Raw genomic sequence first — 26115 nt, forward strand, 5'->3', positions numbered from 1 at the left:
GTGAAGCACACTGCTATCATGCACAAAAGCCAAAAGGTCACTTCAAGTAATGCAAAAAAATAAAAAAATTAAAAAAATAAAAATCAACATGAAATGGTATTTGTTTATTCATGTATTAACGTATAATTGTCCAAAGTAGTATCACTTAAATTTTGCACCTGCAGCTCATTTTAAAGGCTCAGATGGTTCAAACCACACAACCTGTAAACGTATAGAAAGAAAATATTATGCAAACATTGCAATAAAAATCCCATTTTTTAAACAATATCTGATAGTTTGTGCTTATAGACCAAAAAGCAAGGAAAATTTTTCTCATCCAAATCTACTGGTTAATTACAGGCTTTAAGAGTAGGAAAATGCCACTCCCCTGCCTCATCCCAACTATTTCTGTGTATAAAAAGTTCTCTTTGGTTTTGGTTGAAATATATTGAGTAGGATCAAAAAGATATGCCCAACTAATTCTTATTTAAATACTACATGGAAACAAATGTCCTGAAATATAGTGTGAAGTTTTCCTACAGAGGGCGAGTATCATTTCAAAAGATAAACATGGGGGTAGAAAAATCAGAGAGCACTTATTTCTGAAAAAGCATACAATGTGCAGCAAAACATTGCAAGTTTTCTCAAATGCCTCTTAGCATTCTAGAATCTATTGACTCAAGAATTTGCGACAATTCTGAGATGTTTTTATTAATAGCTAAATCAGGAAAAGCAAATGTGCTTTCTTCCCTGATAAAATAAAAGCATTAAATACTAAAAATAAAAATACACTCATGTTTTAGATACTTTGGAATCATCCTACAGTACTAGCTGCAAGAGGACGATTTCCTTCTTTTCACTGCCCAGTACAGAGACTGATGTAATCGGGCAACTAAGGAGTATTTTTTTTCATGATACTGATTAAAATTTAAACAGTCATGAGAATGCTGTTTCCTGGAAGGTGAAATATATTTCAGGAGTCATATTTACTATTCATATGCATTAATCAAGAGCCCAGCATCTGGACAGTATGGAAGTCCTATGTATCAATATTTCCACTGGGTAGTTTCTCAATTCGACCTTATTAATTTTATTTCTTTCACCATTTTTCAAATATTACATTTACGCCCCTTCAGCCCCAACAATCACAAAAACAACCACAACAATGATAACACAATTATATTTGGGCTACAAAGAATGTTTGACTTCATTTCTAATGACAGTTCAACAAAAGACCTTAAGAAGTTACCTGAAACTGTTTTCTATAAGCATTTTCCAAGATTCATTAAAAAAATAATATTTTAGAACCTCAATTTTGGCTGATTCCAATACAGAGATAAGATCTCTAAAAACAAAACAAAACAAAAGGTAAGTTCAACAAACAGCACCAAAACAACTAGACGTCTATGTGCAAAAAAAATTAAAAAAAAAAATAATGTAGACACAGACCTTATACCCTTCATAAAAATGAACTCAAAATGGGTCATAGACCCAAATGTAAAATGCAAAACTATAAAGTTCCTGGAAGATAACACAGAAGAAACCCCAGATGACCTTGTATATGGTGATGACTTTTTAGATATAACACCAAAGGCACAATCCATGAAAGAAATAATTGATGAGCTGGACTTCATTAAAATTAAAACTTCTGATCTGCAAAAGACAACATCAAGAAAATGAGAAGAAAAGCCACAGACTGGGAGAAAATATTTACAAAAGACGCATCTGATAAAGGACTGTTCTCCAAAATACACAAAGAATTCTTAAAACTAAACAATAGGAAAAACCCAATTAAAACATGGACAAAAGATCTGAACAGACACCTCAACAAAGAAGATATACAGATGGAAAATAATCATACAAAAAGATGTTCAACAGCATATACCATTACAAATTAACACCACTGCATACCTATTAGAATAGCTAGAATCCAGGACACTGACAACAGCGGATGCCGGAAAGAATGTGAAGCAGTAGGAACTCCCATTCATTGCTGGTAGAAATCAAAGTTAGTACACCCACTTTGGAAGACAGTTTAGCAGTTTCTTGAAAAACTAAACATGTTCTTACTTGATGATCTAGAAATCATGTTCTTTGGTATTTACCCAAATAATTAAAAAGCCTATGTCCACACAAAAACCTGCACAGGGATGCTTTTAGAAGCTTTGATCATAATTGCCAAAACTTGGAAGCAACCAAGATGTCCCTTAGTAGATGAATAGGAAGGTAATATACTGGGACTAAATATACTGTAGTACACCCAGACAATGGAATCTTATTCAGTGCTAAAAAGAAAAGAGCAATCAAATGATGAAAAGATGGGGAGTAAACTTGAATGCATAGTACTAAGTGAAGGAAGCCAATCTGAGAAGGCTACATACTGCAGAATTTCAACTATGTGACATTCTGGAAAAGGCGAAACTATGGAGACAGTAAAAAGATCAGTGGTTGTCATTGGTAGGGGGTAGAAAAGAATTAATAGGCAAAGCACAGAAGATTTTTTAGGACAGTGAAACCATTCTGTATGACATTATATTGGTGGATACATGTTATGATACATTTATCAAAACCCACACAATGCACAGCAAGAACGAACTCTACAGACTTCAGATGATAATGATGGGTCAATGTAAGTTCATCAATTATAACAAACATACCACTTTGTTCTGGATATTGATAATGGGGGAGGCTGTGTATGGGTGCGGGCAAAAGGTAAGTGGGAAATCTCTGTACTTTCTACTCTGTCTTGCTATGAACCTAAAACTTCTGTAAGTCTACTACTTAAAAAAATTATGAGAACATGACCAACATGAGAGGATTCCTGAAGGTAATATTTTCTTTACCACTTTCTAAGAGATTATAGGTATTGTACTAAAAAATTAATTTTTATATATTTTAAACCTCATTAGTAGATATTAAATGTTATTATTTTATAAAATAATTCATTGGGCTTTAAAAATTAAATACTGGCTATCTTATAAAGTAAATTTAAATAATTGAATCTAATGTTAATAGAGAGAGATAATGGTGGGAATGTGCTTTACTGCCTCTTTCGCAAAAATTGCAGTGAAATGAAGCCAAACATAAAAGAGTACAGATTACGTAATTTCATTTATAGGAGTACAAAAGCAGGCCACCTTAGTCTATGCTGTTAGAAGTCAGGAAAGTGACAGAAAGAGAGCACAAGAGGCTTCTGAGGGGCCAATTGAGGATTCTGGGGTTTGGTTGGGGGTTTTGGATATTGGTTTGGGTGTTCTCAGTTTGTGAAAATTCATGGAGCTATAGACTTTTTGTTATGCTTTTCTGAAAGTAAAAAATAAGGCAGGAAGCATAGTTCTTTAGGTTTTGACTGAAGCAAAGAGTGAATAGAAACAAGGGTATATAAATTTTTACATAAGCCAGCAGTTAATATAAGGATAGAGAACAAAAAGGAAGTTAAGAGAGCTTCAAGGACCTGCAAGGAATGGCCTTTTGGATATATCATTCAACAGGCTGGAGTTTCTTAGTGTTGCTCATGAGCTAGTATAAATCCTAGGGACACCTATTTAAGCTAGACAGCCAGCAAAGAAAAATGTAAGATCTGGGGAAAGTTAGAGTTTTCTTAAGCAGGATTAAGAGTGAGGAAGGAATTAGTAAATATCTTTCTGTGAGACTTTAACCATATTCCTTTAACCTGTCAAAATGTGTATTTTCATTTCTGTTTGAATTACTTCTAAAAATGAATAGGGCTTATGAGCTGAACTAATTCTATCATGTAGAATTCTATCATTCTTCTCTGTTCTGTGGGCATGGACAACTAAATGGTTTGTACACTGTACAATCGTTCTCTCTAATTAAGTTGCATGTGACCAATGACCTGCAGCTAAGTTCTTTGCACAGGTCATAGGTGTCTCCTTCGCAGCCTACGTCAAAATGGGTTTCTGAAGAGTTTCTTAATATAGGAGGTATACTTTGTTCTAGAACACATTCTCTGAACACTATTTCAAGCAACATCTTCCACCCCTTTATCTATCAGGTCATTTTACTCTGGACAAAATGGACTAGTATTGGCTTTAAGTCCTCTTATTCCAATACCTGCTAGTAAGAAATGATGAGTTCAAAAGGTGACTCCAAGAGAAGAGTGAAGAGGTGAACTAAAAAAAACAAATAATCCTTAAAAATAGATTAATTATGCCTTGAAGAAATATGAAATTCATTACAGATGACACAGTATCACTGATTATCAGAGATTTATCAGATGCTTCGAAATCTAAGATTTGTACGGAATGTGTGTGAGTGGGTATGGTTTAGGGGGTAAATTCAGGAAACATATACAGAGGCTTTATTCTTGTCAGGTGGCAAAAGGGAAAAAATAATAGGTTACCATTTGTTGATTATTCAATGTGCCAGGCATTGTGCTAAGCCCTTCAGGGTGAATTATCTCATTAAATGCTCACAAAAACACTGCAAGGTAGGTATGATTATTATTCCTAACCAAAGATGAGAAGATTAAGGTTTATAAAATGTAAATGACTTACCCAAGGTCTTACCACCTAAGTAAGATAGCTGGAATTTTAGTTCATCTCTGTATCAACTCAAAAGCTCATGTGCTTAGCCACTTGTCACTATCTTGATCAGTGAATGATCACAAGGGCAAATAGAGAATCATTGGGAAGAAAAGAACATAAGAGGAATGGAAAAGAAGTACAAGACACAAACAAAAATAAAGAAAGGAAAAGAAGTAAAAAAAAACCACAAGAGGAACAAAATACAAACAACACAGTGCCGATATATAACAGACACTCAATAAATGTTTGTTAAATGAATGTGCATGAGATTTGCAAGTAAATGTCATAAATACACACTCCATAAATATTTTTTAAATTAAAATTTGGTCATTGTTCCCTTAGCTACAGACAAAAGTGTGTGTATGTTTCAAAAGAAAAGTTATTTTATAGTCATGGTTTTCGAACACACGCAAGAGACTGAGAAAACCCAAATACCCAAAGTGTTAACAATTAGGCACCTGAATTAAAAAGAATTTTCTCATTCATATCCCTCACTTTCAAACTAACTTCTTGATTAAACTTTAATGTAATTATAAGAGTTAATAACCTTAAAGAGAAAAATAATCAAGTCTCCATTATAATTTTCTGGTAGATTCTTTCTGAAGCAAAATATCACTAGAAAATAATTACCCTTAATAACATGGGAGCTATTCCATTAAATTCTTTCCTTCATTAAAAAAAGTACATAATTTTGAAGGAAACAGAAGAAATAATGAGAGAATGAGCCCCATTTGATGTACTCTACGCTTATCAGATGCCCATATCAGCAGTAATGCACTTTCCCATCTACTTCGAGAATGTTGTAAAAACAACCACATTTCTGTTGCTATATTTAAGAAGTTGATGCTGCTGGGGAAACCTTGTTGATTGGTGCCACGGCAGAAGCATCATTTCTGACATTTGCCTCCTTCGTTCCCATTAGTGATCCTTCTATGTAGTGCTTTTTAATTCTGTGTCTTTCTGAAGAGTCCCAAGTCCTCAGTCCCAACCCACCCATCTCATCATCTTCATAAGATGATCCAAGTACTAATCACTATTGATAAAATATCCTCCATATATAATACAGTTTATCTCTCTTTATTAAGCACTTTCTATGTATTATCACCTTACATTTAGATTTCATAGGAACCCTACAAAATATTATCATCCCCATTTTGTAGATGAGGAAACAATGACTTAAAGAGGTTTTGTTACTTCACCAAGATCACCAAGTGGTGAGCAGTTAACTGGATTCAAACTGAGTATAAAGCCTGGGCTTCAGGGCGCCTGGGTGGCACAGCGGTTAAGCGTCTGCCTTCAGCTCAGGGCGTGATCCCGGCATTATGGGATCGAGTCCCACATCAGGCTCCTCCGCTATGAGCCTGCTTCTTCCTCTCCCACTCCCCCTGCTTGTGTTCCCTCTCTCGCTGGCTGTCTCTGTCTCTGTCAAATAAATAAATAAAATATTTTTTTAAAAAATAATAAAGCCTGGGCTTCTGATCACTATGCAAAATACCCACTGTCCAGTGTGAACTCTAGACACTTTCCACTGCCCCAAATCCTCTCTGCTCCCTCATTCTTCATTCAAGGCCTATTGCTGTATCCCCATTTGGACCCAAGTCCAGACCTTAACCCTCAGTTACTAAGCTCACAGCACCTCATCTGTTTCTGGGCTTTAAACATTTATTTGTAATATTTCAGCACATGATGAAGTTCAGGAATTAAAAGAATAGAGTAAAAGCAGCCCAATGCAGTAGATGAAGCTGAGTAGGACCATATGAAAAACTAAGCTTTTATTCGATGCTGGCTCCATCTTGGCCCACATTTAAGTGTTTATATATTAAGGGAAGAAATGAGAGATTAATAAACCTTGTGCTTGGGGCGCCTGGGTGGCACAGTCGTTAAGCATCTGCCTTCAGCTCAGGGCGTGATCCCAGCGTTCTGGGATCGAGCACCACATCGGGCTCCTCAGCTAGGAGCCTGCTTCTCCCTCTTCCACTCCCCCTGCTTGTGTTCCCTCTCTCACTGGCTGTCTCTGTCAAATAAATAAATAAAATCTTAAAAAAAAAAAACAAAAAAAACCCTTGTGCTTTATGACCGTAAAAGAAATTAGACTTAAAAAACCCCATAGTTTATCACCTTATTCAGTTAGAAAACAGAGGCAGCTACATTCACACTACTAAATTTCATGATGACTTAACTTGCAAGATTAATATTTTATAACCAGCCTGAAGTTTCCTTAATCAGAAACTGAAAAATTATCTATTTTCAAATCAGCCTGTTTATTTATCTTTATATATTCAATATTACTATATATATATATATCATTCATTTTTTAAAAAAAAATACAGTATTTCCGGGAATACTTTACTACGTGCAAAACTTCAGCTTCAAAAATAAATTATATAATGTACTTCCAAATTATTAATAATTATTTTCTCAATTTTATTTCAAATAAGGTAATTATCAAAAAGGATACTTATTTTTAAGATTAACACACTTGACTTTCATCCTGTTTGACTTTGCTTTATCTCTATTTACTAAATAGTTAATATTTAATGACAAGGAAATTGTGTAGCATAACTTCTAAAGATGACATTTTGTCAGTTTTTCCAGATATTGACATTTTATATCTCATTTTCCACTTACAGAAGTAGATAAAAAGTAGTGTAAAGCCAGTATCATCAATAACATATATACTAAAATACTGAATTGCCTCCAGTAAAGGAATTGTTACAGTTACAAAGGAAGATCATTTGGGGACATTAAGATATTTCTCAGAACCTCTTGGTTTTTAGTCAAAGCCTAGTGCCTAGAACAGAGCCAGGCTTCAAATAATTCTATGTCCCTTCCTCCCTCCTCCTTTTCTTCCCATTTCACTTGGTTTTCACTTCCCCTTTTCAAGTACTCTTCTCTCATGGGGACTACTGGACCTGTCTCCTAACCTAACCACCCCTGTCTTCAATCTCACTTCCTCCAGTCTGCAAATTGCTACTGTGGTTATTTTTCTAAAACACAAACAGTAGCACTTCACTGTTCTGTTCAAAGAGCTTCAGTTCCCTGTTGTCTACTGTGTCACCTTCAAACACCAGAATTTGACAGATTTCTAACCAAACCCAAGCTCATCCGGCCAGTCTCATTTCCACGCTGCTTTCATGCCACACTCTTGAATTCTGGCAATGGAGATGCTCAGATTTTTTAGAATGCATGTTTTCCCTTGTCTTCCAGCTACTATTCAACTGCTTTATCTGTTTCTTTTCTTAAATTCCACATATGAGTGAAATCATATGGTATTTTCTTTCCCTGACTGATTTATTTCACTTAGCATAATACATTCTAGCTCTGTCTGCTTTGTTGCAAATGGCAAGATTTCATTCTTTTTTATGGCTGGGTAATATTCCATTGTATATCTACACCACATCTTCTTTATCTGTTCATCAGTCAATAGACTGCCATTAATACTTTTTCCCCATCTTGTCCACCTAAGAAATATCACTTTCCATTTGTAATTGAAATCAGATGTGTTGTGTTCTTTGAGGGCCTCCTTACGTATTTCCTATCTCAGCTTTACACTCTGTTCTTAATAATAATTACCTCTTATAATAACCATGCCTCTATCATATCACTTATCAAATTGAATTCTTTTTGGTCACATGTTTGTGTCCCTCCTCTGTTACATTATGATATCTAAGAACAAACAGAACCATGTTTCATCAGTCTTTGTATTCCTGATGCCTAACATAGAACCCTATTACATATCTTTATAAGATTATCAGTAAAATGTATGCGGGATAAATAAATGATTCATAAAACATGAAAATGGATATAAACAACAACAACAAAAGACAACAATAAGAACACTGATAGGCATCTGTGTTTTAAAAATATAACTTTACCTTTAAAAGAGTATGTAGAGAATTTAGAGCTGGAAGAGATTTCAGAGATTAGAATATTTTATTATAATCCTTCTATTTAAAAGGTGAAGCCACAAGGTCAAGATGGGCTCACAACACAGAAGGAAAGTAGTGGCAGAACTCAGATAAAACCCTAGGATTCCAAGACCCAGTCTAGGTGCTGTGCCACTATATGACATACTATTTGTGGATTTAATTAGAAACAGAACAAAATTGTGATTTTGCTTTCCTGCTTTTTCAATACATTTTTATAAATCCAATTATTTCAAATATTTTCCTTACAATATATTTCTAGAAGTAAACATATGGGCTGAGCAAATACTCTGAAAAAATTACACTAATATCCACTCTCATCAAGCATATTTGGAAGAACCAATATAATTACCTTTCAATAATTACTATTATAATTTTCAAGTCTTTGTAAATTTGACAGGTGGAAAACAATCTTTTATCACTGATTAAATGATCTTTATTGGGGCACCTGGGTGGCTCAGTCAGTTAAGCATCTGCCTTCAGCTCAGTTTGTGATCTCAGGGTCCTGGGATGGAGCCCACTCCTGGCTCCCTGTTTAGCGGGGCGTTTGCTTCTCCCTCTCCTTCTCCCTCTAATTTTGCCCCTCCCACTGCTTGTGCGTGTGTGCATGCTCTCTCTCTCTCTCTCTCTTACTTTCTCTCTCAAATAAATAAATAAAATCTTTAAAAATAAATAAATAAATGATCTTTGATTACTAGTGAAGGTTAACATTTTTTTCAAATGTTTATTAACATTTACAAGTTTTGCCAACTGATTTCTTCCAGATGTCATCATTGATATCATGCTTGGTGGCTCTTTTTATATTTGTGATATTATCCTTTGACACAACAGCTCAAATATATCCCTTACTTTATATTATGTTTTAAAACTGTATTTATGATAATTTTTACTATCTGACAGTGCTAAAATTTTACTAAATCAAACATGTCTATTTTCCCATTATAATTTCCTTCACTATCCTATTCAAAAAGCTTCCCCTCAAATCTAATGAATTGTCTTCTCTTTTTTTCTCTTGCTTCTTTTTCTCTTAACTCTAAAATAAATTCCGAGTGGGTAAGACTCTCATTTGGAGGAATCATCTCACTTGATCTTACTGTAAATAGATAATCAATTAATAGAATGTCCTTTTCCACTGAGTTCTAAGTCCATCATTATCACATCAAAAATTCATATGTATGTACATTTACAGGTACAAACTGATTTGTTTATTATCATTATATCTACTTATTATCATTATATATTTCTACCTGCTCCATCTACCATATGTCTGTTCAGTACTAGTCCCACACTGGATTGATTATTATAGCTTACCATTAGGCTTAAATATTAAATGTTTGGTAGAAATAAATTTTTCTCCAAAATTATTCATTTTTATTCATTTATTCTCACAATTAAAATTTAAATATTATTTCAAATTCCAGATAATACTCCTTTGTCATTTTGGTTGGAATTATACTAAGCCTGACTACAGATTTACTCAGAAGAGATTAACGTTTTTTCTTGTAAGTTTTTCTGTCTAGAAACAAGGAATGTCTCTCAATAAAGTTGTCTTCATATAGGCCTTTCATATTTCTTGGTTCAATTTATTCCAAGATATTTTAAATATTTTTTTCAAAGGAAACAGAGTTTAATTTCACATTTATTAGTCAATTTCTTACTAGTATGTAGGAATGCTCTTCACATTTTGATATTAATTTTATATTTGATCATCTTTCTAAAGTAAGTCCTTCTAATATATTTTTCAATTTATTGCCTTGAGAGCAAATCATTTGAAAATACTCATACTACTACTTTTTCATTTTTAGTAGTAATTTCTATGTTTCATGTTTTATCACATTGGTTAAAATTTATAGAATATTAATAATATTGGTCTAATAGGACTAATCCATCTCTTTAACACAAATAACAGCTATAAATATATAATTGGCTACAGGCTGAGAGAGATATACTTTATCATGTTAAACATTCATTACATTTCTAGTTTATGCTTTTGTACTTGTAACAGAAAGGAAAGATATATTTTAATCAAATGGCTTTACAGAATCTTATATTTATCATTGTCTTATTTGACCTCTTAGTGTGTTTATAGTACATTTCCTAATATTAAGTCATACCTATTTCTTTTAGATAGGTTGAAGTTATTTTATGCAAACAATTTTGCTTCAAAATCAGACTATAGTGTTCAGAGACACTCAGAATTGTGTATTTGGAAATTTGCATTAAGTACCTGAAATCAAAAAGGTTTCTAAAGAAAATAAGGTGCTGGTAAATTCCACCTCTCTACCAGCCTCCATGATCAGACAAGTGTTCCCATAGTCCAGGGAACTGCTCATTCCTCTTCATGTAAAGAAATTCAACCACAGAATGAAGACTACAATTAAAAAATTCCGAAGCTGATTCCTCTTTCAGATTCTCATAGATTCTGTGTGATTCTTAACTGTGTCCCCTCTAGCCTAACGAAAACTCTTTCACATAAGGAAGCCATGAGATTCTGAGCCCACAGGGGCATCACCCCTTTTCAGGTTTTCCTCTCTCTGCTCACTTTGCTTAAAGTTTCCCCATAAGTCACTTATAGAAACTTCCCAAATGTCCCTTTCAACCACGGGGAGTGCTCTAGGACAGTCAAGTTGGTACTACTGCTCCTCGCCACTGATAATTTGGAACAGATCTGACATCCAACTGAAGTTTGACTAAAGAGATCCAAGTTTCCAAGACATTAGAATTGAGACTTAGAAATACATACATGTTAATTTCAGTAGGTGCCCTGAAACAGCTGCTAATTTCTAGAAATGTAGATGGCCTTCTGCTATCTACCCTATGGACCTAGAAGTAGGGGAAAACCAGTATAAACAGAACCAACAGAGCAGACAGACAGATGTTGAGATTTCTGACCAGTTTTTTGTTCTTATAACCAGTCCTTTCCTTAGATCCTGTTGTATTCTGCCATGGGGTTTCTTGACATACCCTCATAAATTCTTCCTTTTAGCCTAAGCAAGTGTAAGGTGGTTTCTGTTACCTACAATCAAACGCTCCTGATTAGTATGCCACTGTGCCTGCCCTGCCCCTGATGTGAGCTCAAGTACAGAGAAAAGGAGTGAGGAGATCACACTGGAATTCTATCCAACACTTTTTCTTTATGATAAATAAGGTTCTCATGGCAACAGAAAAATCTCTGACTCTATACAAGATGTAAGTATTAATATTTTATCGCCTATAGACCAGAACGAAGGAATTGACATCATTGCTTAAGTTCCTGAAAAATCTGAACTCCTCTTCTTTATTTTATGTTTTTCTTTTGATAAATCTCTGGATTTAAAAAATTTATAGAAACAGTGTTTTGTTCAAATGGTAGCAATGAACGTAATCCAAAAGGCAGACCTTTGTTTCCCTCTGGCTCCCTAAGTACAGAGAACAGGTTGAGAAAAGTTGTAAGGAACACGTGAGTAATTCCAGATACGCTATGACTCAGAATGTGCTTAAAATACACATGCAGAATATGGCTCAGGTAAATTTTTCCGTTGATGAGAAAATATCAGTTTGAGTGATTAAATTCAATCAAGCCACCCTTGCTGTTTAAGTCTTTGATGGAAACAGCACTTTGTAGCTTGGTAGTTTGACTAAGCACTTCACCTTTAACTAGTTGTTGTGTTATAGGATAATTCTGGCCTGAGATACTAATCATTGATCATTCGAAATTCTAAGATGATTGTTATGTTCTCAGTGAAACAATAGACTGGAAGAAGCATGACCTTTGAAACCAAGTATCTTTAAACCACTGCTTAATTAGGCATACCGCACACAAGGTTACAATCTCAGCAAGACTGGATTTTAAACTGTTAGTTTAATTTTATACCAATGGTCTGTGCAGCCGCCAGCTGTTCTGCGTCCGTCACCTCCTACTATTACAAACTGGAAGAGCCTCCCTTCATACCAATGACGAGGTTTTATTTACTACCTCAAATTAAAAGGGGTCATGAAAAGCAATCTGCCTCGATATCTCATTAATGTCAGAAAGAACCAGTTTAACAACAGTTGGTTTTGACGCACAAATTACACATTAGGGCAAACATTATCCAATATTTAAATGGGCATTACTAGATAATTCCATCCAATGGGTCAATTTTTTAAATTACTTAAGAGTACCTTTTGTAGCTCAGTGATCCTGACAGAAAAATCTGAAAGGCTACACTATACAACATTGACAGTTGCCTTACAAAGCTCATTCTTTGACAACTGGTAATAGCTATGCTAAGAAAACCTTTAGTGCACAATAATTTTTTGTTGTCATGTACAGTAAGCAGTTCTGGGTCTAGTCAAGTACATTCTCAACACTTCAGGATATTCAAAACTGATCTCAAGGAAACCAGGGTTTGGTCAATGGTCTCCTCACACTTCTAGGCTTTGGAGAATGAGGTGGTCGTCTCACTAAGTGAAAACACTATCCCCAACAGAACCCACTCAGTTGGCATGCAATTAACAACATATAATAGCTTTTAGCTAGGCTCCCAGCACACATTCTAGATGTCTACTTCCAGTTCCTATGAAAGTCCTGTGAAGAGCAAAGATATTTAAGTCTATGGATTTGATGTGTGCTCCATGTAGCTATTAGGACTTTCAAGGTTCCTCCAGGACGGGCAAGTAGCACTAGGGGAAGGGGAGTGTCCAAGATTATGGCCACCCCTTCAACCCGGCAGTTCTTATTTTAACTGACTGAAATGTTCGATTTCTGAGTAGCACTCTTTTGAAGATCGAGTCTGAAAAGCAGAGTATAAGGGAAATGCTCTTCATTTATTCTTAACAGAATATGGTAATCCCCATATCATCAGAGCTTGAGAGAGTTGTAAATCTAGATCAAAGAAGATTATCTCCCTCCTCTTGAAAACTCTTAATAAAATACCCTTCAGTGTTACAAGCATTACATTCTTGGCTTTGATTGTGGGTACATGTGCAAAACAGCCAAAGAGAAAGTTTCTTCTTTTATATAAAATTTTGTTAAATAACCTTGCTTATTAGGCCGTCAAAGTCCTGTATGATAAATTTCTTTTAGAAATAGTTTCCAAGGGGCGCCTGGGTGGCACAGCGGTTAAGCGTCTGCCTTCGGCTCAGGGCGTGATCCCAGCGTTATGGGATCGAGCCCCACATCAGGCTCCTCCGCTATGAGCCTGCTTCTTCCTCTCCCACTCCCCCTGCTTGTGTTCCCTCTCTCGCTGGCTGTCTCTATCTCTGTCAAATAAACAAATAAAATCTTTAAAAAAAAAACAACGAAATAGTTTCCAAGAAAATTAATCCTCTCTTAAAAATAGATAGGCTTGCTTCCATCACATAATGAAAGTTACATATCTCACAGAATGTCCCTTTACATTGTGGCTGCTCTGGAAGCTTACAACTTGATGTAGTCCCATATCCTGGTTACCATATTTGTGTCTTCCTCTTTAAGTGGTTTTGATAATATACATCTATTTGAACCACCCTATATATCTTTATATCATAATTAGGCAAGGCACTAATAATTAATGAATACTAATAAATAAGCAATAACAAAATTTAAAAATTGATGAACTCCCTGAAAATTACTAAAAATCAGGAGGAGTATATAACCAAGGCAATGTGCTTATGCTTGGTCTCTTACCTTGTAGCACCAGCTGTTGGAATACAGACAAGTTTCAAGCCATTAGCAAAACAACTCTCCAGGGAACTCAAAGAGATTCACTTTTAAGTTCATGTATTAAAATTCATGTATTTTACATGACCCTCATATCTGGAGTACACTTACTCTTGTATCGGACACAGTTCTATTATGCTTTAGTGGGTTCCTGTTGCTTTCAAGAGAAAGAACAAATCTTAAGAATGGCCTGTAAGACCTCTTGTGTTCTATCTTATCCTTATCTCTGACACCTATTTCCTTCAGATTCACCTGTCCCTAACTCCCTAGAATAGGGATGTTTTCCTATTACAAACTCTTGGTCTGGCACACCTCCACTTTCAGCACTCACTGAAGATTATATTATTATACCTTTGTGTGCTTTTTTGATTAATATCTAAATTGCCCAAGAAAATCTAAATCTCATATCTGTTTTGACTATTTTAATCAGTAGTATATCTCTAGCACCTATCGCAATGTTTAACAAATTCTATGTGCTCAATAAATATATCTTGACTAAATTAATGAAATGTCATATGTGCTTCTCTGTCCATAGTGAGTTGAAAGAAGCAAATTATGGAAGAGATAAGCCCTAAAAAAATTACAAAAACAGCAGTCTGATAAGGTAGAAAAGGGAAAAAAAGACTATAAAAAGTAGACAGAAGAACTCAGGAATCACTGGAGTCTAGAGGCAAATTGTCTTAATAATCATTAGGCATTAAGAGGTTTTTAATAGTCTTTAATAGCATCATTATATTACAGTATGGTATAATAATGGAAATCATCAAGGAAGGGTTTGGCTTTTATCTCTGATTAAGATAAGAGAGAAATAGGTAATTCACCTTTAAAATACTTTAATCTCGTGTTTCTTTAAAGATTTTTCCCATCTTCTGGAGGTGAGCTTCTGTTATTGAGAAAATATAATCATTTGCATTCCTCTTCACATCTCCTAACTACTTGGATAAATGGAGTGTTCCCCAACCTCATGTTAGGATAAATAACCTTGCATTATAATACTCCTCTTTTGCTCAATTTTCATAATTGCAAGAAAACTATTTTTAAATTCCCCTTAATATTTATATTCGTAACAAAAGGATTGTTATATAATGTTTCACAAAAAATTCTGCTGAAAATAGGGATACCCTGTGTTGAATGTCAACCAAATTTTGCCTCATGTTGCCTGCACAAAGCAAAAGAAGAAGTTTCCACTTGAATTCTAAATTGAAGATGACCTTGTGCTTTTGTGAGAAAGGCTGGCAGCTGAGGTCACTGGAGTGTATTATGATGGACAGTGCAGAGCTGTGCGTGGCTCGGAGGCATGGCCATTGTGTGGATTACAGCCAAACAGAAAGAATTAGACAGCTCGGGGCATTCTATTATTTCATTTGAAAATAATGGTCAAAATCATGGGCCGCAACCATTACAACTTTCATGAAAGAGCAGCAGCATTCAATAATTCCATCACTTCAGACAGGCAGTTGGCTATTCTCAGCTGAACACTATGGGTCCAGCATATTTTGTATCAGTTTCTGTGACACTCACATGGTGTGTGTCAGAATTTCTGCTTCTGCAGGAGGCAAATCCCATCTACACTGCACCCTCTGTACTTCTAGCTTACAGGATGCAGCCCTTTGCTTTACAGGGACCAAATCATTGGAAGTGATACAAGGAAAGAGAAGACCCAGAAACTTAACCCAGCACTCTTAGAACGTAACTATGTAGCAGCTATGTATCAAGCTTCCTCAAGTCAATTTACTGTTTAAAAAGCTGAAAATCAGTTTTAAAACAAAATCTCTGCAATTCCTTCTCTAAGAACAGCGCAAACAAAACATTTTCAAAGAAATCTAATCTGTTGTCAATGGTTCCAAAGGAGCCTCCTAAGTTATTTCTGAAATAGTGATATTTAAGTAGACTATTTTGATTGATAGAGGTTTATTTTTAACTTCTGCTTCTTTCAGGAGCACAAAAAAAATATGCTTGAGATTTAAAAGCAGGTGGAAAAACTCACACTTCTGATTAAAAGGGGACCTGCTTCTAATCCTGTGCTTTCCACTCTGTTTGAGTATCTTCTCTATGTGGGGGTGGGGAGGAACACACACGGTCACTTCTAAAGTATTTAATGACCAAAAAAACCCACAAAAGTTGTAACTTACCATTAAAATTTACAGCCCGAATATAACCAAGTAGCTCTTTGCCATCAGCAGCACTCATTCGTGGGCAGAGGCCGATGTACCCAGCGCAGAGATCTTTGTGCATATTGTGCAGGGCGTAAGCCATGGAGTATACTGCATCAATTACAAATTGGACCTTTCCTTCCTGTTCATAAGATGAATCCCTTGCAATTCGCTCCAGCCCTGCAAAATAAAAAAGAAAACCATCAACGGGTGTTAGATTTCACTAAAAGATGGCATGAGGCACACTTAATGAGACAAAACTATTTGATTTTACTCCCAATTATTTTAATCCTATACTTACTGAGTCAGGCTTTTAAACTAAGTATTGGATTTTTTATTTGTGAAAAACAGAATCTATTCTATTAGCAACAAAAAGAAATAAACTAAATAAAAACATATAGTTTCATTATCTTTATTTCCACCTTACTGAGTCCGATTACATTGTCCATTTCTTCAGAAGAATCATTCAACTTACTTTTTTCTTGAACTCAATTTTCCATTTTTTTCTTAAGATTTCATTTATTTATTTATTTATTTATTTATTTATTTGAGAGAGAGAGAGAGCAGGGGGAAGAGCAGAGGGAGAGGGACAAGAAAACGCTGTGCTAGCTCGTAGCCTGATGTGGGGCTCAATCTCAGGACCCTGAGATCATGACCTGAGCCAAAATCAAGAGTTGGGCACTCAAATGACTGAGCGACCCAGGTGCCCCTCAAACTCAATTTTCTATTTTATTATTCTTAAATCTTTTTCAGCTTTATGGAGATAAAATTGGCATATACCATTGTGTAAGTTTAAGGTATACAACATGATGATTTTATACATGTATATATTGTGAAAGGGTTTCCACAATAAGGTTAGTTAACACATCATTGCCTCCCATAGTAACCTTTTTTTTCCCCCAGTGGTGGTAAGGGTTAATTTACCTTCGCAACTTCCAGGTATACAATACAGTATTGTTAGCCATTGTCACCATGCTGTGCTTAGAGCCCCATCAATTTTCTATTTCCATAGTAATCAATATAAGTCATTAAATCTAGCAGTCTGATAAATTCGTTTTCTAGGACTTTCCTTTCACCTAACTGCCAGCCCTCATTTCCAATTGCCTATCATATTCCTAGGTAGTCTGCTTCCATGTCAAACTCAATAGAGCTAAAAACCAGGCTATTATCATAGAGAATTACATCGTTTCCCTAAAACCTCCAATTGAGGGTCTTGCAGGTTTGAGAGCATAGAGAGGGAAGATGAGTTCTTACAAAGAGTACCTTCGATGTGCCAAAAGTTATATTGACTCCTTCAGTCTGCATTAGCTTTACAATCTAAGCTAACCTCCATGCAGATATGGGAGCACTGTCTTCTCCCTACCTCTGTGTGGCACTTTGGCTCCTGGGTCTTAGGACAGCACTGCTATGTCCAGAATGTCATTGAGGGACCTTGTGAAAACAGCCCTTTCAGCTTCTGCCAAAAATTTCTCTCCCTTTGTGATTTTCACCGCAAGGTAGACAATTCATAAATAAATATTGAAGAATGGTCACAAACCAAAAAGATGCAGTTGTTTCTTTAAAGGTCTTATCTGGTGACCAACCACTCTGGTTCGTCCAGGATTGAGGGGTTTCTCAGAATATAGGACCATGGGGCGCCTGAGTGCCTCAGTCATTAAGCGTCTGCCTTCGGCTCAGGGCGTGATCCCGGCGTTCTGGGATGGAGCCCCACATCAGGCTCCTCCGCTGGGAGCCTGCTTCTTCCTCTCCCACTCCCCCTGCTTGTGTTCCCTCTCTCGCTGGCTGTCTCTCTCTCTGTCAAATAAATAAATAAAATCTTAAATATATATATATATATATATATATATATATATATATATATATATATATATATATATATAGGACCAAAACCTAGATAGTCCTGGGCTGACCAGCATGGTTGCCTATGAAAAAGGAGGTAAATGAAGCATCAACTTCAAGATACAAGACTGAAATAACTACTTTGAGGGTAGCTCCTTAGGTCCATGAGGAGATCTCAGTTTCATTTATTTTGTGTCACTAAATTTGATAACTGGAAATGAAGACTATAAATCCCACAGCAGTTGTTCCATTCCTGATTATCTTCTTAAGTACAGACTCCCGAGGCTCACTTCAGATTTACTGAATCAGCATCTCCCAATCTAGGGACATGACAAATCTGTATTTTCCAAACACAGAACCTAACCGTCTTAGTTTGAGCGGCTATGACACAATACCAAAGACTGGGTGGCTTGTAAACAACAGAATTTGCTTCTCATAGTTCTGGGGGCTAGAAGTTGAGACGCAGGGTAACAGCATGGATAGGTCCTGGTGAAGAATGTCTTCTGGGTTGCAGGCAGCTATTTTCTCATTATATCCTTACATGGAAGATAGCAGACTTCTGGTGACTTCTTTTAAGGACACTAATCCCATTCATGAGGGATAGTGCTCTAGCTTCAAAACTTCATCTAATCCTAATTGCCTCCCAAAGGTCCCACATCCTAATACCATTATATTAGGGGGTAGAATTTCAACATATAAATTTGAAAGGGACACATTGTCTGTAACACTAACATTCCAGGTTATGTTGTTAATATTGCTGCTCTGTAAATCCCTCGGCTACAATCACACACACACACACACACACATACACACACACACACACACACACACCCTCCCCCGCCACTTCTGCAAACACTATTGCTTGTTTTTCTGATTTTGCTTTCTTTAGTGTACTTTATTTTTGTGTATGTGTGGCTCCTAACAAACAAGAAGATGCACATTTTTTAAAAGATTTATTTATTTTAGAGAGAGAAGGGGGGGCAGAGGGGGAGAGAGACTCTCAAACAGACTCCACACTGAGCAAGGAGCCTGAAGCAGGGCCTAATGTCACAACTCTGAGATCATGACCTGAGCCAAAATCAAAAGTCAGACACTTAACAGACTGAGCCACCCAGGTGCCCCTCTTTTGTGTACTTTAGAGAAAAGAGAAAATTTCTTTGCCTCCGTTACCACTGGGTGGAGGATGAAGAGCAGGCGTAGAAATGGCAGAAAATGCCCAAGCCAAATTGATTCAAAGAAAGTCATGACCGTGAGAACATTAAGGAATTTGGGAAATTTTCACAATCCATGGAATATGTGTAAGAGCTAGATGTGTGTGAATGTTTTATATTTTTAAATTTACTCTACCCTAAAATGTTCTGGATTTAATTATTATGATTTTATTTTAATGCTACTGCAACCTCACTATCAATCTATAAAGATATTGCTCAACATTCAATAATTGGGAAAAAGTTATATACAACACTTTCCTGATCAATTTTAATGGAGATGCCCTAATTTAATAGACATAGTCTTTTTTATAAAAGATTTATTTATTTATCTGACAGAGAGAGAGAAAGCAGGAGGAGAGGCAGGGGGAGAGGGAGAGAGAGAGAATCTCAAGCAGACTCTGCACAAAGTATGAGCCCAAGGCAGGGCTTGAAGACCTCATGACCCTGAGATCATGACCTGAGCGAAAATCAAGACTTGAATTCTTAACCGACTGAGCCACCCAGGCGCCCTTAATAGACATATTCTTTATTTTTCCTAAAACAATTTCAACTTTATACATAATAGATTTATAGTTATTCTCAAATGCCACACATCTTATTAAAGGGACATATTTAAATTTGCACTTGTCCAACTATTTATTTCCTTGACTAGTTATAAACTCCTAGTGGTATGAGCAAAGATTAAGTATATCCAACTTTGTACTTTTTTTTTTAAAGAAAAGTTCAGAAGGCTGTTTAGTGACTGTTGTCACACAAGTCAACGGACACTATATGACCCTTCCCATTAACCAGTATAAGTACATGGTGACAAACTAAAATTCTGAACATTATTACCATTTCTAAATTTAACAAGAAATCATTTTATTTCTTTCCAGGCTGTTTAGACAACATATTTTTCTATTCCCTAACATTTCAATTTCATGAGGATACTTAAGATTTTACAAGAGCTAGAGTTCGCTCCTCATATCCTATAGTTTCTTGTCTTATTCATCTAAAAGAGGAATTTAAGAAGCTGACAGTGACTCATCAACTTAATTGGCTGTAAAATTTCATTATGCTATAGTTTCTAAAGTTAATGTTAATGTATTGCTATAAAGTGCTAAATATTGTCAAAGGCTATATGTCAGCCAACCATTTAAAACACTGACTGTAAAGCTGTGATGTGTTTTAGTGTATAGCTTAAAATTAACAGCACATAGCAAAGCGTTTGCACGGTGAGAAATGAAGTCAGCCTCATAAATTTTATAGCAAGATTGTTTTATGTTTTCATTAATGAAATCTCAAACTTCTGACTATATCTCATGTTCCTGGACAATAGAGTAAATTCTTATTGGTCCAAGCAATATCACATGTGCCCCAGTTAAGGTCTTTCAAACATTACAGTGTATCCTCTTGGTTTTCAAAAGGCGAATCTGCTCAAGTTTGCAAAGTGTTGTATGCATTACAGTGAGAGTTCCTAAGATAAGCCTGACGTGAATTTTAAATTCTTTGACTGACAGATAGTTGTCAGTCTTAGAAAGCTTTGCTTTCTAAGAATTTCTGACTTCTGGGGTGTTGTTTAGTTTTATAGACTGAGATTCGAGGTTGTTTTCCTTTTCCTGAAACTATGTTAATGTAATGATGATCCAATAAACTGATCAATTCAGCGAAGAAGAAGAAGAAGGAGAAGGAGGAAGAGGACGAGGGGAAGAAGGGGAGGAGGAAAAGGAAGTCCTATTAGTCATTTTCTTCCCAGGAAACCAAATATCCAATTGCTTGATTTTTTTACCACAGTCCTAACATGTAGTAGAAAGAACCCCACATTCTAAATTTGTAGGTAAAAAGTATTTATTTCGTTTCTCCCTGCCTTCTTCTTAAGTACACAGCAACTATTTTAAATGATTAAATTATTTTCTTGCAGTTAGTGTGGAGAGGATGCTAGGAGGAAAGAAGAGAATCCGTGAACTGCTAGGAACACATTTATCCCTACAGGACCAGACTGAAGAGTCATTCTGAATTCCGCAACAACTTCGTATCTCGCTACGCGATGCACCAGAGAAAAGACTGTCATGTCCTACAAGCAGCTCTCCCAGGGCCTCACGCGTTTGCAATAACTGCACAGTGGGGGACTGAAATCAGTGAACCACGCCAGTGACAATCCGTGAGAACCAGAAAGAATCGCACTGCACGCTAAAAAGGAATCACTAACAAGTCAGCAAACCTAAGTCACCTTTTACTGAATTTAAACTGATTTGGTTTCAAGGAAACAATAGGGGAAGGATGGGAAAGAAACAGAAGCATATTCAATTATACAGGAAAATCTCCTAAGCCCCAGGATATGCAAATGAAGTGTGTGCAGCTCCCATGCAAACTACAGAGAGATGAGAACGTGGGCCCTGTGGTAAGGCAGAAAGACAGATTGACTGAGGGAGGACGGACCAGTGGGGCAGACCTAGATTCAGGTCCCAACTAACACAAACCAAGGCAGGTGGCCTTGGGCACATTCCTGGGCCTTCGACTGGGAAAGTTGCTCCCAGGGACCTCCGTGATGGGATACTCCATCTCTCCAGCCTCATCTGCTGGTACCACCCCACCTCCCTCCTGGCTCCACTTGCAGGTCCTTGAATATAACAAGAGCTCTCCCACCGCAGGACTGCACTTAGATGTTCACTCTGTAACTCGCCACTCCTCCCTGGATACCTCCTGTTCGCCCTCCGGGCTTCAGGTAAGATGTCAAATCAAGTTAGGCAGGAGCACTGATATTTAATTTTTTTTTTAAAGATTTTATTTATTTATTCGACAGAGATAGAGACAGCCAGTGAGAGAGGGAACACAAGCAGCAGGAGTGGGAGAGGAAGAAGCAGGCTCATAGCAGAGGAGCCTGATGTGGGGCTCGATCCCATAACGCCAGGATCACGCCCTGAGCCGAAGGCAGACGCTTAACCGCTGTGCCACCCAGGCACCCCTGATATTTAATTTTTTAATATAGCGGCCCAGATCAGATCATAGAGTATCTTAAATGCTATGCTTGAATACTGAATATTGTTCAGTTGGAAACACAGAGCCATGACCAATATTTAAAATATTTCTGGGAATACAGGTAAAGTAAATTGAAGCAAATGTAGTTTGAAGGTAGAGATACAAGCTGGGATAAGGGTTCAAAGAGTAGGAAAAAAAAAGAATGAGAGAATATATATTTCAGATGCCAAATTGTGATTAAATATGGGAGTAGGGGTTGAAGGCAATCAACAACTCAGGGGTTTTGAGGCGAGGTAGCAGAACACTGACAGCATTAACAGAATTTGGAAAATCAGGTTAACAAGAAGGTTTTGTTTCTGATGGCTCTGGCTCTCCAACTGCATCAAGAAAGACCTCAGTTAAAAGAACTGATTTTTAACATTCTGTAGCATCTACTATATTCCCCAACATAGAATATAGACTTTATATAAATTTGTTGAATTGCTTAAAGAACAAAAGGTCCAAACATTTAGAGTAATCATATAATAGTAATATGGCTGACGATTTATTTATAACTGCAATAATTTAAGCCACTTGGGAGTAAAGTATCATTTGCAGTGCTGTCATAAGACCTGAGGGGCACCTGGGTGATTCAGTCGGGTTAAGCATCTGCCTTCAGCTCAGGTCATGATACCAGGGTCCTGAGATGGAGCCCCACATTGGGCTCCCCAAGAAATCAAAGACTCACGTTCTAGTTCTAACAGAGTGACCAATTGACTTTGTGCCCTTGGCCAAGTCATGAGCTTTCTGGCATTTGTTTACTTCTCAGTAGAAATCAGATGATTGAATAAGATGATCAGTCAGGGTCCCCACGGTTCTGAATTTCTAGATGCTAGGGCATGTGCTCTTATTTCTTTTTCCTCCTTACACTCACTAAGATCCCTGGAAGATTGCATAAGGGGTATAAGTGAACAAATACCACTAAAAATTATCCAAAACAGGTTGGAATATCCAGTAACTGGACTACCACTGAGACCTGGAAAGTCTACACTAACAAGAAATACCAAATCTCAGCCTGGATTTTTCTTCCTGTATTGTCAATCTGGTTAACCGAGTCACTGCATTTTCACAACTCTTAGAGCTATTTCAAATCTAGGTCCTTGTGAAGGAGAAAAGTTTCAATTCTCTTTTTATTTTGACCCAATGGTTAAAGAAATCAATTATAGAAAATAAGATCAGAGAAGTAAAAGGACACAAATAATTAAGACGGGCAGGACCGTTCATGAGAAGCATCTCTTTAGTTCTAAATTATTATTACTCCCCCCCCCCTTTTAATAGATAAAGGAACTAAGACTCAACATTTGAATAATTTACCCAAGATCACAGTTACGGCAGTAAATGGTAGTCAAGTCTGACTCAAAACCTTGGCCATTTATTATTACACTGCCTCCTCCCCTGTGAAATTGTGTTTTTTCCAAATCAGGCTTACCTTTCACTTCTCTGAACTCCTCTTTAACTTTTAGCCATTAGACCCACAACTGACTTGTCTCTTTATGTTAAATAGTAGGTAGAGATTGTGTGTGTGTGTGGGTGTGTGTGTGAACCTTTAAAGAGTAGTGAGCAGGAACTAAGAATATTATAAAATTATATATACTTTTACAGAAATACTAATAAATATTAACAAATGACAATATTTGCATTAAAATATACAGAAAAGGGGAAATACACTCCTATAACATTTTTCTGACGTACAAAAAATTCATCTTGCTGTGAATTTCTGCCATACACCTGAGATAAAATTGGCATAATATGGCTGGAATTCATAAGCAAGAAATTAGATATTTGTAGTGAAAACCAAAGCTAATAAAACTTATAAATTAATATTTCTAAAAATCAATAGAGTACTTTAGCTCTGGAAGGTAATAGCGTGTATGTGTGTATGTGTCTGTCAGATTTCTCTAAGAAAGTAACATCAAGCTAAAAACAGAATTCCACACCTAAGGTTTTGCTTTGTAGATTCGGCACTAGGCTTTGTCAAGGACTTGTATAAACAGATGTATTGGACTAATGAACTAATTTGAGCCTCTGCCTTATCTATTTACAAAGGGCAGAGAAAATGAGAAGATAAGGGTCCTCTACTGAAAATCACCTGCTCTCCATTTCTTCTGTAATTTAAATGTAGTCCCAAGAACTGAAGGCTCTTAGCTGCCTGAGGACACATCGGAGACACTTGTAAATCAACCCCTGAAGTGTGCTACATCAGCCCACAATGACTTCTCTCCTTTGTGTGCCTGGCAGGAAATGGAAAGTGCTTCAGGCAGGTGCCAGGTGTCCCCTTCAGGTGTTAAATTTTCCATGCAATGCCCTAGGGTTTTTAAAACACTGAAAAACCTAAGGTAAGAGGCAAGTAAGATTCAGAGTGTATCTTCAGGCAAAACAACCAGTTAAAAAAAAAAGATGCTCAGAAGAGGAAATTATTTCATAGTTATATCCCTAAGTCCCCAAACAAAGAAAAGGCATTTGATTAAATTCAGACAGTTGCATTTCTCTACATAATTATCTTAGATCATGCACATCAGAAACAAATTTTTATTCAAAATAGTGTTGTAAGACTACTGACAGAGTTAACTTAATAGTTCGAGGTAGAGGTTCTCTCTTTAAAGCACATTAAAGCTCCCCCATGGAAGAATCCAATTTCCCCCCCATAAATCCCCTTTAGCAGATAGGACTTCTAATGCCCTCTCCCACCCCAAGATATGTTAGTCATTGCAGACCTTATAATGTGGCTTTGGATTTCCCTTTAAAAAATATATTTTTTATTTGTTTCTAATTACAAAGGCTAGTCGGTATTAGTAGAATGTTAGAAAAAAGTATAATGAAGAAAATAGTATCTATTAGCCCACCACATTAACCACCTTTTACATATTGATCTACTGCCTTACAGGATTTCTCTATTTTCCCCCTTTATTTTTAAAAATTAAAAAGATTCTGTGTATATTTTTTAATCTGCTATATTCACTTCACCTATAGTGAGAATTTCCCTATATTGTAGGAAAGCATAGTTTTTATTTGCATCGTCGTTCATTCAATGGATTCAGGTTTTTGCATTTAACTGTTTCCCAATACTCAACATATTTGGTACAAGTTAGGGATCTAAGTTTGTCTTCCAAATTATGAACCAGTTCTTCCACACTATTTATTGAATGAATATTCTTTTCCCCATTAATTTATATAAAGTCACTTTTTTTTTTTTTAAGATTTTATTTATTTATTTATATGACAGAGAGAGACAGCCAGCGAGAGAGGGAACACAAGCAGGGGGAGTGGGAGAGGAAGAAGCAGGCTCCTAGCAGAGGAGCCTGATGTGGGACTCGATCCCAGAAGGCCAGGATCACGCCCTGAGCTGAAGGCAGACGCTTAATGACTGTGCCACCCAGGCGCCCCTATATAAAGTCACTTTTAACACACATCGAACTCTTAAATGTTCTTGGATATATAACCAGAGTTTATGCTCTAGCCCACTTGTCACTTAATATGCCAATACTACCTGTTTGACAGTTATTGTAATTTTATAATAAGTTCTGCCATCTGTTCATGCAAGTTCTATCAATACTCGTTTTTTAAAATTCTTAATAGTTCTCACAAATAAACTTCAGAATTATTTAAGCTAGTTCCAAAAATGGCAGCTTTTATTCCAATTGTATTGATTTTTAAAATTAGTTGCAGAAGACGTGAAATAGCTGCGATATTAAGTGTCCCATTTAGAAACATAGGATCTCCATTTATTCAAATCCTCTTTTGGAATCCTCAGTAAAGATGTCACTCACATATTTCTTTTTAAGGAATGCCTCGGTATTTTGT

At 36.3% G+C, this 26115-nt stretch overlaps 1 protein-coding gene across 2 annotated transcripts in view; it reads right to left on the bottom strand.

The window, feature by feature from the left end:
* GRM8 (glutamate metabotropic receptor 8) overlaps nucleotides 1–26115 on the bottom strand; it is a 713246-nt gene that overhangs the window by 241800 nt on the left and 445331 nt on the right. For both annotated transcript variants that reach the window (XM_044389552.3, XM_044389555.3), the window contains one exon: nucleotides 16247–16447. In XM_044389552.3, the coding sequence (XP_044245487.1) occupies nucleotides 16247–16447 (201 nt within the window). The remainder of the gene's footprint in view (nucleotides 1–16246; nucleotides 16448–26115) is intronic.

This window comes from Ursus arctos, unplaced genomic scaffold, assembly GCF_023065955.2.
Source record: "Ursus arctos isolate Adak ecotype North America unplaced genomic scaffold, UrsArc2.0 scaffold_3, whole genome shotgun sequence".
In the NCBI taxonomy this organism is placed as follows: domain Eukaryota; kingdom Metazoa; phylum Chordata; class Mammalia; order Carnivora; family Ursidae; genus Ursus; species Ursus arctos.